Source organism: Coffea eugenioides, chromosome 2 (assembly GCF_003713205.1).
Source record: "Coffea eugenioides isolate CCC68of chromosome 2, Ceug_1.0, whole genome shotgun sequence".
In the NCBI taxonomy this organism is placed as follows: domain Eukaryota; kingdom Viridiplantae; phylum Streptophyta; class Magnoliopsida; order Gentianales; family Rubiaceae; genus Coffea; species Coffea eugenioides.
This window is the reverse complement of record NC_040036.1, coordinates 12,288,115-12,305,372: the sequence shown is the minus strand read 5'-3', so window position 1 is coordinate 12,305,372 and position 17,258 is coordinate 12,288,115. Positions and strand designations below refer to the sequence as shown.

General features: G+C 35.1%; 2 protein-coding genes across 2 annotated transcripts; both read right to left on the bottom strand.

Moving 5' to 3' along the window:
• Window positions 1-4,503: 4,503 nt before the first annotated feature.
• On the bottom strand, window positions 4,504-9,131 carry LOC113760420 (protein ALP1-like). Its single transcript, XM_027302985.1, has 5 exons — window positions 8,870-9,131; window positions 8,695-8,770; window positions 5,506-6,012; window positions 5,198-5,423; window positions 4,504-5,119 (listed from the first exon to the last, which is right to left on the bottom strand). Exons 3-5 carry the CDS (start codon window positions 5,995-5,997, stop codon window positions 4,563-4,565), a joined length of 1,275 nt encoding a protein of 424 aa, XP_027158786.1. The 5' UTR covers window positions 5,998-6,012; window positions 8,695-8,770; window positions 8,870-9,131; the 3' UTR covers window positions 4,504-4,562.
• Window positions 9,132-12,033: 2,902 nt separating this feature from the next.
• On the bottom strand, window positions 12,034-15,828 carry LOC113761609 (PAP-specific phosphatase HAL2-like). Its single transcript, XM_027304678.1, has 3 exons — window positions 15,346-15,828; window positions 12,589-13,276; window positions 12,034-12,497 (listed from the first exon to the last, which is right to left on the bottom strand). The coding sequence occupies exons 1-3, from the start codon at window positions 15,746-15,748 to the stop codon at window positions 12,194-12,196; spliced, it is 1,395 nt and encodes a 464-aa protein (XP_027160479.1). The 5' UTR covers window positions 15,749-15,828; the 3' UTR covers window positions 12,034-12,193.
• Window positions 15,829-17,258: the final 1,430 nt, after the last annotated feature.

The following is a 17,258-nucleotide window of genomic DNA, read 5'->3' as shown; positions in this document are numbered from 1 at the left end:
AAATTTCATTGGTATTGGACGGTCGATTCTTTCGTTCACTGTTCTTAGAAATGAGGATTGAGGGTTCGATTCATTGTCTGGATTTTGTTTTCCTCTTACTTTCGGCCCTTGCATTCCTTACTAGTAAAACGTTTTCTCGCGCAAAAGACTAAAGTTTCTTGAACATCGGTTTGGCTGGATTATTTTGTTGTGTAACGTTACATGTTACTTATAATTCCTATCATCGTATCGTCCGACTGAATACTCCCCATGATAAGATTAATCTAGTCGAGTATTTTATGAATTCGCAACAAAATCCAAGAATGGCAAGTCACTATTCACTGCTAATTTGTAACGCAAAATGAATCGAACCCCACAAGCCACCTTCGTTACATTTGTAGCAGCTAGTTCTAAGTGAGATTAATCAGGGCATGCTAGTTGTCGAAGAAATCGCATTTCATGAATCTTTAGATTGATCATATATCTTTACTGAATAATATGTCTAAGCACCCATTTTTGTGCTTATGACTTCTAATCTATTCATAACATTCCACGAGACAAATATCAGCACTCTGAGAATCTCAATTGAACCAAAAACAGAAGAGGGGAAAAAAAAACAACAACAACAACAGGAGGTAACTTGACTACTCGTCTTGGTTCTTTGAACCAGCAATTTCTTTTAAACTACAGTGAGATGTAGATAGCATGTATATATTTATGTTACTTAATATATAAAAGGTGAAGTGATGCACGGGCAGACGCTTCCAAGTTCCAGGGTCATTACTTGTTTGAATGGTCTATAATGTATTCATGCACTCATGCATCGTAATACTGCAGACCAAGGCAAAACTATAGACTATAATGGTATAAATCCTACTCTTTTTCTTTGGCTACTGAAGATGACAATTTTTTTCTCTGATAGTACCTTATCATGAGGTGCAAATTAACATGAGATCCCTCGGTAACCTCAATAGATTGCTGGCAGCTAGTTGCCATTAAAGACTCAAAGGTGACGGTTATCTCGACTTGAATCTTATTTGAGGGTGTGTGTGTATGTATGTATATATATATAGCTCCTGAAACTGTTTAAAAATTGTCAAAATAAAAGGCAGAAGACAAAGGTTATTACATGCCTTTTTTTTTTGTAGTATAAATCAGTAATTCTTTCTTCAATGACTTGGTCTAACATATCTCCTAGGGTTAGGATTAAATGGGGAGTACATGTTTATTTTTCGTAAAAATGAAATTTAGTCAGGAAAGTCTATTAATCGATGGAGATAACATTTTTTGAGTATGTAAACAAGCAAAAATCCCTTTTAAAATTTGTTGTGTATTTGTACCTTCTTTTTTTTTTTTCTTTTTAAAGTGGGATGTTGTAAATCAAGGATTTTCTACTTTTAATCTCTCACACCTTAATAACCAACTCAACCCTCCTCCTGCGCACCTGTACCTTGGACAGTGTTTAGAAAAATTATCTTTGTATTATTTTATGTGCAGTTACGTACCTTAAATAGGTAGTATTAATTTCCTTCATGTGTTTTAGCATCAATCAAAAATCTGAAGAACTTGTATATGTGAAAGTAAAATGTAAACGTAACATGAAAAAAAAAAATGGAAATATCAGGAGCCATGAATTATCATAGCGATCTAAAACTCTATACTGCCAACGGAGGAGGATCAACAAGAGAACTAAAAAGGAGAATCAATGCACCTGACATAAATTCGATACTTATAGCGTTGTGTTAAATATTTGTACTTTAAAAGGTCCACTGTCAATGCGCTTGACATAAATTCTAACCTAACATCGACAGTGCAGCCAAGATTTCCTAACGAGTAATTGGTCAATGGGTATCAAGAATTAATTGTCGGGCAGACCATTAGGAGATCATTCAATGAAAATCAAATTGGTAGATGTTGCCCTCTGTCCTTCGCCATTTGTAGCAAGTTCTTGTTTGGATTGAAGTATTCTGCCAAAAAAAAAAAAAACTTTCACGCTTTTCATAATCATATTTGTTAAATATTCTTTTACCTCACATATATTAAATCGTTACAGTATAATTTTTTATAAAAAAAATCTAGAAAATAGCAATCAAAACGAGCTGAATTAATCATTCGTCTCGTTTCCAAAGCAAATATGATTCCGATCCCAATTCTTCCTCTGCAAGCAGGAATCGCGTAATCGAATAACAAGAAGGGCGCGGTAGCTAGGGACTGGGGAGATGGAGGACTTGGACAACCGCGCATTGAATTAAGCATCAGGTCAAGGCAGATAAGGCTCCAAAATTTTCATTTTTTCATCAGAGCATAACTGTAAGAGTCCACATGCATTTGATTTTTTTTCATGAGCCACAGCCAGTCTATGCGGCTCTATGGTTACGGTCAAATCAGCTTTTTATCAATGGGCTTTAAATTTTGCACTGGTGCTACTACTACGTACCAACTAGACCATGGACACGGTTCCAGATTACGATGAGCAGATGAAGGATTGAAGTCAAGATTGTCGGACCCCATTAATGGCCATCTCTGAATAAACAAGTAGTAGTATTATTGACTTTTTTCAATTTGGTTTGTTTGACTAAACCAACTTGCTGGAGACATCATCTCATCTGTCATATCATCTGTGCATAAAATTTCAATTGCCATGTCGGTTCCTTTACGTGTTTATTTAAGCAAATTTGATCAAAAATTAATTCCACCGGCACCGGAATCTTGTTTGAAACGTATTGGATGAATGTGACGTAGGCAAATCCCCCAGAAATTTTTTCCTATGGAGTGATTATTGGCTTTCTAGCTGGAATGCAGTATTTTGGTTTGTGTTGAGATAGACATTTTTCCTTTTAAATTTAATTTTTTGGGTCGAATTCTTGGTGAATCCACTATTATAGGCATGGTTGCATTCCCAGATGACAGAGACAGAACACCGTTTGTCAAATACTTTGTACGGTTACTGCATGGAAATGAAGTCTTTTTTTTTTTTTTAGCTTTAACGGCACATCTAGCCTAGCCTAACCTACTCCTACTCCTAAGGGGAGGAGAAACCTACTCTATGGGATGGCCCCAACTGAGCCGGGGAACCTGATGGAGCTGAACCACCATCAGACCAGACGGGTGCACCTAGGGGTGTGCAAAATCGAAAAATTCCGATTTATACCGGACGAATTCGAATTGAATTCGGAATTTCGAAATCGGTAAATCGGAAATCGGAATCGAATTCGGATTTTCCGAATTCATATATTTCGAATTTTGGTTCGAATTCGGTAATGGAGTTTTTCAAATCGGAATTTCGATTTCGAATTCACAATTCGAAATCGAATTCGAAATTCCGATTTCGATTTCAAATTCGTTTTTAATATATAAATATATTTTTTATACATGTAATATAAAATTTATACTATATAATTATAATATATATTTTATATAATATAATATAATATAATATAAATTTATATATTATTATATATTATTATTAATTTTATATTATATAATAATATAATAAATTTTTCCGAATTCGGTGAAATCGGTGAAATCGGAATTTACCGAATTCCGAATTTGAATTCGGTACGAATTCGAATTCGGAATTGGTGAATTCGAAATCGAATTCGGTCGAATTACCAGGTACCCAAATTTCGAAAATTCCGAATTCAAACTTTCCGAATTACGCGAATTCGAATTCGATGCACACCCCTAGGTGGCACCACACACCCGTATGGATTTAGAACAAACCTCATATTGAAGGACATTGATGGGGAGGCAAGGTTTGAACCCTTGACCTCCCACCCCACAATTAATGTGGTGGCCAACTCCAATTAAGGGTACGTTTGGTTCTACAGAATTAGAATTGAATTAGAATTGAAATTCTATAGAATTGGAATTCTATGAATTGGAATTCCAAGTCATTTCAATTCTTTCGTTTGGAAAATGCATAGAATTGATACAGAATTTATTTGAAATTCCAAATTCTTTGTTTGTATGAGAGAAGAATTCATTAGGAATTAGAATTGTTTCCAACTAATATTTCCTTACATAAAAAATTTCTTTTTTTTACTATATAATAATTTTTTAACATTTAGCTAATTGTTACTAAAGCTTTAAGGAAAAAACCAATTAGTACCTTTAATAATTTATTTTTTCTTGCATTTAACTAATTGTTAATAAAGCTTTAAAAGAAAAAAAATTAGTTCCTTTTTTGCAAAAATAAAAAATTCTTTTTTTTTTAAAAAAAATTAAATTAAATTAAATAAAAAATAATTGTATATTCTAACATAAAAAGTAGTTAATATTTATCGAGTTAAAACCTTGATACGTTTTTAAAGTTAAGAACTTTAAATTTTAGAAAATCAAAAGCCTACTCTATGATATGAATTGGGAGGAAAGTCATAACTTGTACCTATTATAAATATTTGAATTTTGTATCTTACAAGAAATTTCAATATAGGAATACAAGAAATAGAGGAATACGCAAACAAAGTGTTTTTAGCCAAAAAAAAAAAAGAGAAAGAAAAGCACAATTATACATTGCTACTATTTTTCAATAAATGGCCATTCTAATATGAAATTAAGTTCGAATAAATTCCTATCAAATTTCAACTTCCATGATGGCCTTGTCTAATTTGATAGTCAATAAACATTGCTCGTGCTAAAGCATTCCTAAATTGTGTCCACTCGCTAGTTGGTTGTACTGTTCGAATTCGATTCTCGTTAACAGCATTTACACCACCATCATTATTTGGACCATCATCTTCCATTCCATTTTCCTCATCTTCATCTTCCATTTCATCTTCATCATCAACCTCATGTTGTACTCTTCGCATCTCAGCATCAACTTCATCCAAGTAAGGGTCATTTGGTTGTTCTACTCGAATAAGGTTATGAAGGATGGCACATGCATTAATTATCATGACATGAGTCTTAACATCAAAAAAAGATGCATCTCTCAAAATGGCCCACCGCTTCTTGAACAAACCAAATGTCCTTTCAATCACATTTCGAGCAATTGAATGTCGAAGGTTGAATAACTCTTTAAAATTTTGAGGCTTGCTCCCATTAGCAGACCACTCGCTAAGATGATATCTAACTCCCCTATATGGAGCTAAGAAACCGGAGCTATTTGCATAACCCGCATCAACAAGAAAGTACTTGCCTGTAATGTTAGACAACAAATTATTACTCATTTATAGTTAAAAGAAAAAAAAACACTTGATATCTAATTGTCACATACCCTTGGGAACAATTAATGGATCTGATCTAACTAACGCATCCCGTAGAACTCTACCATCTGCTGCAGAACCTTCCCATCCAGGCAATACATATGTAAATCTCATGTCACGGGAGCATACACCTAAAACATTTGTTGCTATCTCATTCTTCCTATTCCTATATCTTCCTTGATCTCTAAGAAGAACATGTACTTTAACATAAGTACCGTCTAACGCTCCAAGACAATCCTGTATTATAAACAAAATATCATAAGTTGATGAATCTTGTAAATATTATCTTCATTAATAAATATCAAAAAATATTGATTACCTGAAACCATTCCCACTTTTCATGCTCGTAACCTTCCATTTCCGATTCAGGCTGGATAAGATAGTGTCTCCCCAATTTTATGATAGCACGTAGAACTATATTAAAGTATCGACTAACTGTCTCACCTGATCTTATGAAATTAAAATTGACAGTGCGATTCTTAAAATTATGAGCAAGAACATAGAGAAACATTGCAACTGCCTCTTCAACAGTAATATTTCTAGTATCCGTCAACCCACAATGCTCTCTTAAATTTGTACATAAAACAGTAAAACAATGTTTATTGAGTCTAAGTTGCTCTACACAAACTCTATTGTTTCCATAGTAAAGACGCCTTAGATATATTTCACGTGCTACTTTAAAGTCCAAGTAAGGCTCCTTTACTATATGTTTCTCATGCCACCAAACTACTAATGTAGCTATTGTTACCATATAATTTGCAACTACCGCTTTTCTCTTTTTTGCTTTTTGCTCGTCTCCTTCTTTATCCATGTCAATATCCAAATTCTGCAATTCAAAATCATGACAACAATAAGAAAAGGTAAGTCAAAAGACCAAATCATGCCAAACTAGCTATTAATTCAAAAGACCAAATTAGATATTGGAAAACTCTCAAACAAAAATTACAGCTATACCTATCACTGCAAATATCCCAAATCATGCCAAGTTCCATGCAAAATAATGCATAAGAAAAGGATGTCCGTACTTGAATTTTTAATCATATGCTTTAATAAGCTCTACTGCACTATGGTAAACAGAGATTAAAAGTAGGGATTGGATTATATATACCAAGCAGAAGAAAAAGGCTGAAAATTAGGCCCTGCTCGTTGATCAAGACGTCAATGAGTTGGTCCCATTAGTCAAAGTTTATCCACTACTCAATAATACATATTAACTTGATGGAGCTTTATCAAGCCTCTACAACTTTAGCTTTGTCCTTAATCAATGCAATGGCACTTTCAACCGCAGAAAGTCCAACAATAATCATTGGGTTCCTATTCTCTTATTCTATCATCGAGATTAACTGAAGTGATACCCAAAAAAAAAATATTGCAAGAAATCGAGAACACAAGAAGACAGAAAATAGGAGCTGTATGTATCTCCTACTGCTGAAAGAAAGAAAGATATATAAACAAGCTATCCGAAACAAGAAAAGAACCAGAAAATGCTAAAGCCCTACTTTTGTCAGATGACCAATTCACACACAGTCAAGTACTTGCTAAATAGAATAATATCTGTCATCCATTCTTTAGTGAGTGTGCAGACTTGTGGAAGATAAAAACCAACAGAATACAGGAAGAGCACTTATACAAAATCTCCTTAACTTTGAAAAAGAATGCAAAGGTTCATGTAACTCAAGGACAAGTCAGGGCATCAACACAGGCAGCTATGTTAATCTCAATATCTAAAATGCTAGTTCATCAGACAAAAGATCCAATGTTCCATTCTTATCATCTCAAAAACAGAGAAAATAGCTGAAATACGCTCTAGAATCTTTCTATAATCTTGTTTTGATCCATTACATAAAAAACAAAGAACTCATCAGAATTTAAAAAGTCATGGATACACGATGGAGTAGTAACAACTTCTACTTGCTCTACTTGGGCTTCCAGCAATCAGCTCAACTTCTTCTACAAAAACAACTTCAACTGGAGATTACCCAAAAAAAAAATCAATTACCAATGTGCATCAATAGCCAATCCTTTTTTAAGTCATCTCCGAGACCAGAAAAAGTGTCATACTTTGTCCTGTCATTCATAAGTAAGTCAATACCCTTCAACAATTGAAATCTATCCAATTCAATTTTAGATAACTCGTCTTCCACCATTTTTTTTGGTGTTTACAATTAAATAACTAATTTGTTATATTAATGTGTGCTCTCAATTTTCTTTTACCCTTAATTATAAGCACTTCACTTAGCTAGCTAGCGCTTTGATGTATTGCATTGCATTAATTTTCTAAGGCTAATTGTGTTGCATGATCGATGTCTTGACTTGGACTGGTAGATAAGACAATTAAGTTATGGATGCTTTCTATCATGAACTCAGGGCTCAGTTTAATATATATTCTTTTTAAGTGTACATGTTAATTTTGTGGATATGGAGTTATTAATGAATTTTGTTAGTTGAATGAGGAATTAATATTGGGGCATAACATATTATTATTATTGACCATGTTCATGCATGCATGGTCCTTAATTTATTGCCTAGAAAGAAATCAAGTGTTGATTGATTAAAGCAAATAATAATATGTACAGATTCCATGCACCAGGATGCAATTTGTTCCTATTTGCATATTCCTGTGAATCTGAAATCCAGCTAGCTAGATAAGCATTATCAAGAAATGAATGAAGTATCCGAAATAAAAGGAACTAATCTTATATACAATGACAATATATATATACTAGCGAGAATGGATATACTAGCGTAAAAATCGAAATCAAGTTGAAAAGAAGTAAAATAGTATATACACAAACAAGATTAACCCAAACAAACAAAAATGAGGAATGTAGTTAAAATTGAGGCTGATCAGGATAAGATTGAATGGGGGTGTGAATTACTGAAAGGTTAGAAGACAAGCAGGAAACTAAAAGCCTATATACATGTACTGATCCACTGCATAGAAATCCTCTCTTTTTTTTTGTTCTTGTAGTTAAAATGGAGGGAGGGGGGGATACAAAGAAGTGATTTCGTTATGAAATTGGTATGGTAAAAAAAAAAAATTAGAAAGACAATGGTCCGGGTAACAAGCGGGAGCAAATGACGGAATAATCCTAGCTAGGCAGGTTCATTTCATGCATTAGATTAGAGAGGCTTGTTCTTCGACCTCTGGAACTATATATGAATGAAGACACTTAACTTGGTGGGGGTTAGTGCAGTGAATTTATCAAAAGATCAAATTCCTTCTTAATTTCTTGCAAAAACATTTGATAAAGCTTGAAGCCAAAACTCAAACCATATGAGAAGGGAGTTATAAAAGATTTGAGTACAACAACCCCCAAAAACAGCAATAACAAAATACAAAATGAAAAAAATACAGATCAACAGGCAGACCAAAATGAAATGGACAATCGCAGTAAATGAGGTGAATTGTTTAAATTGTTTTCCTGCTTCTATATCATCACAAAGTTGGGTTCCCATAGCAGTATTTGGACGTCATAACTTAAAGCAGTATGAAAGTTGGAGATACCTCTGCTGTTGGGGTCCGCTCCAAAATCCAGAAGCAGTAGCACACAATTCTCGTTTCCTTTTGATGCAGCTATATGCTGAGTACAAAAAAAGGATGTAGAATGAACAAAAAGACAGAATTGCATTCTAGAAATAATTTTTAAGGAGTCAAATGAGAGTAGTATATATATACACACCAGGGCAGTTCTCCCATCGTTGTCAGATTCATTTGGATCTAGACCAAATGAGTGGCCAGAGAAACGGAAGGCAGGGGGGAGACGGTGGTGGGAAAGGGTTGCAGGTGGAAGCGATGGTGGAGAGCAGAGCACCTGCGGCTGAGGAAAAATGGTGAGTTAGATAGAAAGAGAGGGGTGCCGATACCCTTGACCCGATTTTAATTTTTGATCCATATTAGATCCGCGTTTGGACCCGTTTAATTGTGGAATTGGAATTAGAATTCTTTTGATCTGGTAAAGAATTCAATTCATGGAATTGGAACCTCTTGGAATTGGAATTCAATGCTAATTCTATGGAAAAGGCAGCATCCAAACACAAGAATTAGAATTGGGGTTCCAATTCCAATTCTAAACCCCAATTCTATGGGGTACCAAACATACCCTAAAGGAAGTTGGTTCATGGAAATGAAGTCCAGGTGCACAATTTGCATTGTATATGTACTGCTGCTAGCAAAGAAAACTAGGATGATCAAAGTTGGTGGGGTGGGAGGTCAGGCATAAAACCCTGCCTCCCACCATTGGCTACAATAATGTGGCAAGCCACTTCAAGTGACTTCGATAGGTGATTCAATCTTCTCCGATTTTCTTTCGACCTCTTCAGGTTCTTCCTTCCCCGTAGCATATAATAATTGTAGGTCTATCATATCGACAAAAAAAAAAAAAAGGTCAAAGCCTTCGACAGATGGAGAACTTGAAAGACAGAACAATTTGGACAAGTATTTCATTTTGCTTCTCAACTTCAGTTGTAACCATGTTTTGATACTTTCTCAACTTCAATTCTTGATATTGAAAGGTATTTAAAAGTAATCATTCATATGTAAAATAGTTTGTTTGGATGAAAAAAAAAAAATCTTGCAATTTGACTGAGAATTAGGGCTGCAAACGAATCGAGCCGCTCGCGAGCGGCTCGAGTTGAGCTCGATTAATATCAAGCTCGAGCCGGCTCAAGTCAAACTCGAGCTTAGAATATTAAGCTCGTTAGCTCGCGAGCCGGCTCGCGAGTTTGAGTATATATATTTTTTTATTTTTATTTTTTATTTAATAATAAAAATACATATATTATATATATTTTTTTATTTTTATTTTTATTTTCATAGTAAAATTACGTATATATCCTTAATATTTTATTATTTATTAAGAAAAAAATATTATTTTTTTATTTTTTTAAAAATAAAATAATTATTTTTTATTTTTTTCGAGCTCGAACTCGGCTCGACTTGATTCGAGTCGAGCTCGAGCTTGAAAATTGCGGGCTCGTCGAGCTCGAACTTGGTAAAATTCAATCGAGGTTCGGCTCGATTAGCTCAAAACTTGACTCGACTCGGCTCGTTTGCAGCCCTACTGAAAATAAGATATCGGTGTAATTATAGAATATTTGGTGGCAGCTTCAGACGAAAAATTATGCATATTATTTATTTCTCAAGTATTTTAAGTACAATAATTCAAAGTGGTTTTTTTTTTCTCTTCCTGATAGAAGAAGTCAGACGCCCGTGGTTTTGTGGAACAGAATTAAAAGTACTGTATTAAAACTTAGCCCTCAGGAAAAGACTGAAAAATGGGCCCTCAGGAAAATAGTACTCTGATCGTCATCGTTCCAAGGATGGGTTGCCCTTGAATTACATGATTGACTATTTGCTATGTAATATGACGACTATTTGTCAATAAAATCCTCTAGTGTCCAGGCAATGGCAGGTGAGAGCAACTTTTAAAATATTGCCAATTCAGTTTTCTTAGTTACTCTCCTTTTCGATTTTTTTTTTTAACACCCCTCGATTTGAGACATACATGTAGATAACTCTCATCCAATTATGTTTTCTCTTTCTTCCGACAACTTCTATCTAATTTAATAAGTTTGAATTATTTTTTATCCATTTATGTCAATTGTTACATTAGTAAGTTTATTAACTTTGCTAGAAACTGAAAAAATTATTCATGAGAAAATCATTGCTGCAATTTTTTTTTATTTTGTATTCAATTGAAAATAAAATACACAATTGCAGGTGAATATTCATTTATTGTTAATCTTAATCACTATTTTAAAGATTACCTGTTATTTCTTTTATTATATGCAATATACTATTTGATGAATATTATCACATTATGATAAATTAGTACATAAAAGATTTTAAAAATTGATAGTGGTTGAATTTTTTGGATACAATAATTTTTTGAAATAAATATCAATAACTATGCAAGGATATTATTATGAATTATTTATGCATTTTATAGGTTCATGATAATCATATTAACAACTATTATTTCCTGTTAATGCATGGCTAAACACTAATTACATACTATTAAGTTGAACTAACGGTTGTTTGCCCTGCATTGACAAGTTCCAAGTAGGCTTTTCACTTGGGCCTCATTGGCCGGGTTGTGCACTGTCCAAATTTGGAGCCCCATTAAAAACGAAACAATTGGATTCGGACTTGGCCGATTCGAGCTTCAAATATTCAGCGTGGCCTTTTTATTTCATTGGGTTCCAAAACGGGCTTTCCCAAATTCAACAATTTCCCATCTAAAGAATTACTGTATTTTTCTACATGTACAAGATACTAATTAATTAAAATCAAAGCTTGAGATTTTAAGAACAAGATTATTAATCAAAGCTCGCCCCAATTGACAGTCCTTGTTCCAAGCAAAGGCAGTCCTCTACTTCCACTTTCTTGGACCCCAAGTCCCACACCAATTGAAGGCCATAAAGCAACGCCCACTATTCGGTTGTTAAACTATTTGCTACCCCAATATGAGTTGTTCAAGTGCAGCACACGTGCTCCAGCTTACAAGACAGGTCCGGTGTAAGTACCAGATTGGGTCATTAAATTTGAAAACAATTATTTTTCCCTAAATTTGAAAGGAGTGGCCCAAAACCTAATGCGGCCCATCTGGGCCACAACCCATGCGCTTCAGTTTTGCAGCAACTGGAGATGCCCCGAGTCTAGACTGGACAAGGTCTGGATTTACAAGCTAATTAATTAATTAATTAATCCGCTATAAGATTAAAATTGCAATACCTGACATTAACTGCTCTGATCTGATCTGATCAACAACCGATGGATCAGATATCAAAGTTTATATATAATACATTTTCATCCGTTTGCAGGATAACTGCCATGAAACAAATATAGTAAGAAATGTGAAATCTTCACTATCTTTTGAGAAACAGCAGCATTACAGGCAAAGCCATGCAAGCCTCCAGGAACAAACGGTAACTTCTGCTATCATTTGTACAAAGTATCCCAAGGTCTTTTTAACTTTTCTTGATCCACTCAATTACAGTACATATTAAAGACTAGAACTGTTCCAGCTATCTTCCACAGCGCTCAGGATCTTCTCATGCAGTCCAGCTCCAGCACAGGCAATTATACCCCGATCAAGACCTTCCAAATATATGCCTTTCGAGAAGTCTAGTGGCTGTCCTCCAGCATCAGTTACCACACCACCAGCCCCTTCAATGATTACCACTCCAGCTGCATGATCCCATATCTTCTCCTTGTAACCAGTCCTGGCAAACTTCATGAAAACCTCAGCGTCTCCTCGGGCTATGGCTGCATACTTCACCATGCTATACAGACGCAACGGTTGGTTCCTAAATTGATTAAGAAAAGAAATTTCACAAGATTTATCAGCCAGCATCGCATTTCACAATGTAACTAAGATGAATGGGAAAATGTACACACCTCATTCCAACACTATGAGCTAGCCCCGCTGTGAAGGAATGACTAGAATTTGCCTTCTCAACTGGTTCACAGAAGGTAGCCATTGCAGGGTTGCCAATGGAGGATACTTTAATCTGCCTTGCAGAGTTTGGCCAAACAAACTTCTTATCTCCATGGAGTAATGTCTGCATCCAGGCTTTGCCACTACCCTTCCTGGCATAGATTACAGACCCCTTGGCATAAGCTTCTGATGTTGGTGAGGTCAATCTAGATAAAAGTCTGCGGTAACCATTTTGATAGCTCAGCCAATCCTTCTTCATTGGGTAATTTGGACATCCAAGTACTCCTATGACAGGTTCTCCATCTTCTATCAATGCCAGAGCAATGGCATACTGATCCCCACGTACAAAGCCCAAGGTGCCATCAACAGGATCAAGAACCCAAAACCTTCCACTTTTGCCACCCCTTGAGTTGCATCGACTGATTGCATTTAGAACCTCTCTCATATCAAGAGGCCTCGAGGGAGCTTCCAGTCCCAATAGTGGGGCTTTGGCTAAACATTGATTCACTTTCTTTACCACATTTTTAAGTAGGTCAGCTGAACTAGCCTTTGACAGTACCTCAACATCTTCTTCCGCAACAATTGAAACATTTTCACTGCCAAAAGCCTCAGAAAGGACCCAGCTCACTGTTGCTTGGACACTCCAATCTGTTTGCAAGACGCAAATAAGACACTAGTTGAATTAGCAATCCAAAGTTGGAGATCAAATATCTAGATGATTTATCCAAAATTGGATAAAAATGATGATGGCCTGATGAAACAAGAGAAATATATACTTGATAGAAAGTAAAGGGCAGAAAATTTTTGGAAATAATTACATAAGCCTGTGCAAAATATTTACTTAACGACATTAAGACATAGCATACCATTAAAGGTGACATTGGCAAAAGAACATTGAGTTTATCAGCTTTGAATAGGGATATTTTTGGTGGTTTTATAGATGATGACTGTAGGATCTCAAGAATTCCAAATTATGACCTCCAAATAGAACACAATCATTAAATCTGATGAACTTTCAAATGATTAACTAGGGGGGAAAAAGAACCATAACTTTGACTGAACCAGTCATGAGATGTGTGATATTTGCTTCCATATTACTCAGTAGTTGCTTCATGGAAAATTGATTAAGCATTATACAGGAAACTTGACTTTAAAAGAAAATATGCTGATTTTACATGAATTGCTTTTCTGTGGAAGAGAGGGTAAATATGCGGGAAGTAAGAACAGCATATTGTCATACACATAATTTCACATAAACTCCTATACAAGAAAAGTTGTCCCTTGAGGCAAAGTTTCCAGCTATCTGTTGAACTGTGCTTTGTTCTCTGGTACTTAAAAGTAATTTTATTACTTTAAATGGATCTTCCAGTTACAAGCTGAACAAAACCACCAAACTACTCAAAACATAAAATTCACCATCGCAGCCTAGTAGTAACTTGGATATCCTAAAAGTTGGAGACTAAACCACAATATTTGAATGTGCTTTTCCCAGGAGCACAGGGAAAAGAAAAAACTTTGAGCATAATATTCATTTTAGCTAGCCACCGATTAGACTTTGTCAATCATGTCTCCAGCAATTGGTGATTTAACTAAAACCAGCACGTTTCTGATACTTTAAAAGAAAAATGACAATTTCAAGAACAGCAGAAATAACTGATGACTGAAAAAACAACAGAAAATTTGTAGAGATCATGAATAGGCTCAAGGAAAACTAGAGCTGTATTTGTGCATACGCCATTCAACACCTTATCTATTAAAAAGTAAACCTTGCAGCGAAATTGGCCAAAGAGATAGATGAGTCACGGAACCTTCTATAAACCAAAGCACATATGAAATCAGGATATCTGTTAGTTCTTTTACAATATTAACGAGCCAAGAACATGCCCTTCTTTTAAGTAAGTTAAAGAAAGTGATTAACAAGCAAAAGATTTGCTGGACATAATTTGCAGCTTGTAAACCCAAAACAGCTTCTTGATAAGTGGAGATAGCTCACAGCAGTTCCAGGAGTTTTCGCTACAGTTAACTAATAGTTAGAAGTCCATTCTATAACTGACAAATCAGAATTATTAATTCTGTAACTGATGAATCCGATATCAGTTTTTCTTTCATTTTTTTTTTCCACAGCAGAACAGACCTTTGACTAGTTCTTAAACTTCTGAATATATCCCCACATTAAAATTTTGAAACCTTTTTCACCCACTAGTACTACTGTCACTGTCACAGCCAATAGTTGTAGGTTGGGCCAAATCACGATCTAAAACACCAATATCCTCGAGAACATTGGATCTCTTTCGTTTTTCAGCTAAGAGAGAACACTGAAATTGAAGCTTGTTTGAGACTACAATAAACTCTTATACCTCATCACGTGTGGATTCCACTTAGCAATTAGAAAATGAAATATGCGGCAGTTGGGAGCAAAACAGTTGGATAATATGTTGCAACTTGACAGCCATATTGGCTCCCAATACATATTCCAAAATCCACCGAATATTGTGACCCATAACAACCCCCCCAACCCCGACCCCAACCCCCTCACGGTTCAAAATTTTGTCAACCTACACTTTTTAGCAGCCTCAGCAGTGTTTCAGTCCAACACAAGGAAGTTAATATTTTAACCATAAAGGACAATTCCAGCCAATGAAAGACAAGAAACACAGTCAACAGTCAACTTTGAACAACAGCTCACGTCAGTTAAGGATGGATAGAACATTTTGTACCTGCGACTGTCACAGGAGAATTGTCATCCTTGGAATGAACTTGTTGATCATTGGCCTCATGGGTTTCAGAAACCAAGCTTTCTTGAACTCTTTGACACAGCATACAAGCCATATGCACTGCTTTAACAGCAACTTCCAATTCTTTGGAAAACTCATCCTTTGTTTCTGATGAAAATGGTGTGTCAAACTCCAACCCGTTGATTTCTTCCATCGTTGAAGCAGAGTGATTATTCTGGTTGGACCTCGAGTTCAACAGACAGACGGATAAGTTGGTTAGATTCTGGCGGTTATGCTTTTTGTCAGAAAAGATGGGAAATTTTGTCAGGTGGCCAGGGAAGGAATTACTTCTCTGGACTAAGGCAAAGGGGAATTTGGCAGCAAAGCCTGAAGAAAAAGTCGGCATTTTAAAGATGAGATTTAGAGAGGGAAGTCTACAGGGGACCTTTGCCCCTTTCCTTCGGGAACTATGGGCTGAAATTTGGATTAATGATTTGATGTGGATAGACCGATGAGGGATCCCAATTTGCAACCTTTTTAAAGGGGTTATTTGGACTATTTGTCACCGTCTCGTTAACCTTCCTATTAAATGAAGAGTAAACTTTGTATGTACTATCAGTGTATGATTTATTTATTATTTATAAAAGAAAATTAATCAAATCGTTAGCCATTTTATTTTTTTCAAAATAAATATAAAAAGAGAAGAACTTTCAAAGTCTGATGATGATGGTTATTTGATTGAAAATGTGGTGTTATTTAATTGAAAATCCTATGATAAGGAGTACGCAAACGTGACACCACCATCTTAATGTTAAATATTCATTAGATAGCATTGTAGAAACGGTGTAGAGAGTAAGTGCATTTGGAGTAGAGTGTTATTTAAAAAATACAGTAATTTTTATTATATTATAAACATTTTAATTTTTTTTTATTTTTTTAAATTCATACATGTCACATTAAAAAGTACCATAATAGACGGTATTCTAACACAATTTTTGAAATAATCTTTATCATAACAAAGCTACCAACTTATCCACTTAATAGTCTTCCAAACAATTCAGCCCGATTGATTTTTATTTTGTTGTACAAGTGTTAGTCGGAATGGTAGATTGTTTTGATCAATGGAACTACCGTAAAGTATCCACTTTATTTTATATTAAAGGCACATCCCTGACATTATTGTTAAGAGATCGGGAAAAAACTCAAAACAGGACGTTATTGTGAAAGCAGCGGCAGGTATCAGAATAGTAGATGCATTTTAAGAGGCGGAAGCCAAAATAAGTTGGTTCAATTGGTGGGAACGGATTACTTCCTCGTAAAAGATCGTGTATTTAAAACTATTCAAAACAGGACATTATTGTGAAAGCAGCGACAAGTTTCAGCATAGTAGATGCATTTTAAGAGGCGGAGTGCAAAACAAGCCGGTTCAATTGATAAGAATAGATTACTTCTTCACAAAAGATCGTGTATTTGACTTTTACTGTGAATATAAAAATTGTGTTGGTGAGCGATCGGTAATAATTTATGTGAGTGACCTATGGTCCCAATTGGTGGACGATCGATAAGAATCTATGTAAATAATCTATGGTTTCAAAAACATTATCCTGATTTATGATGGTGATCGAAATTGAGCTCATCGAAACTTTTACTTGCTAAAAAAAATATGTATCCACTACGGTGGCTTAAGATGGTTTCTCTAATTTAATAGTCTGAGACTAGAAAGTTACAGTTTGAGAAATAGATGAATAAGATAATTCAAATGCAACAAATGGGGGGAGAGAGTGTAAGCAAGAGGTCTTGGGTTCGAATCCTCCTACTTTCACTAAAAGAAAAAAGAGAGAAACTAATTGAGACTTGAGAATCACAGGTGGCCATTTATTTACTTTGGTTGTTTGTAGCCTTCTACCTTTTGTTTA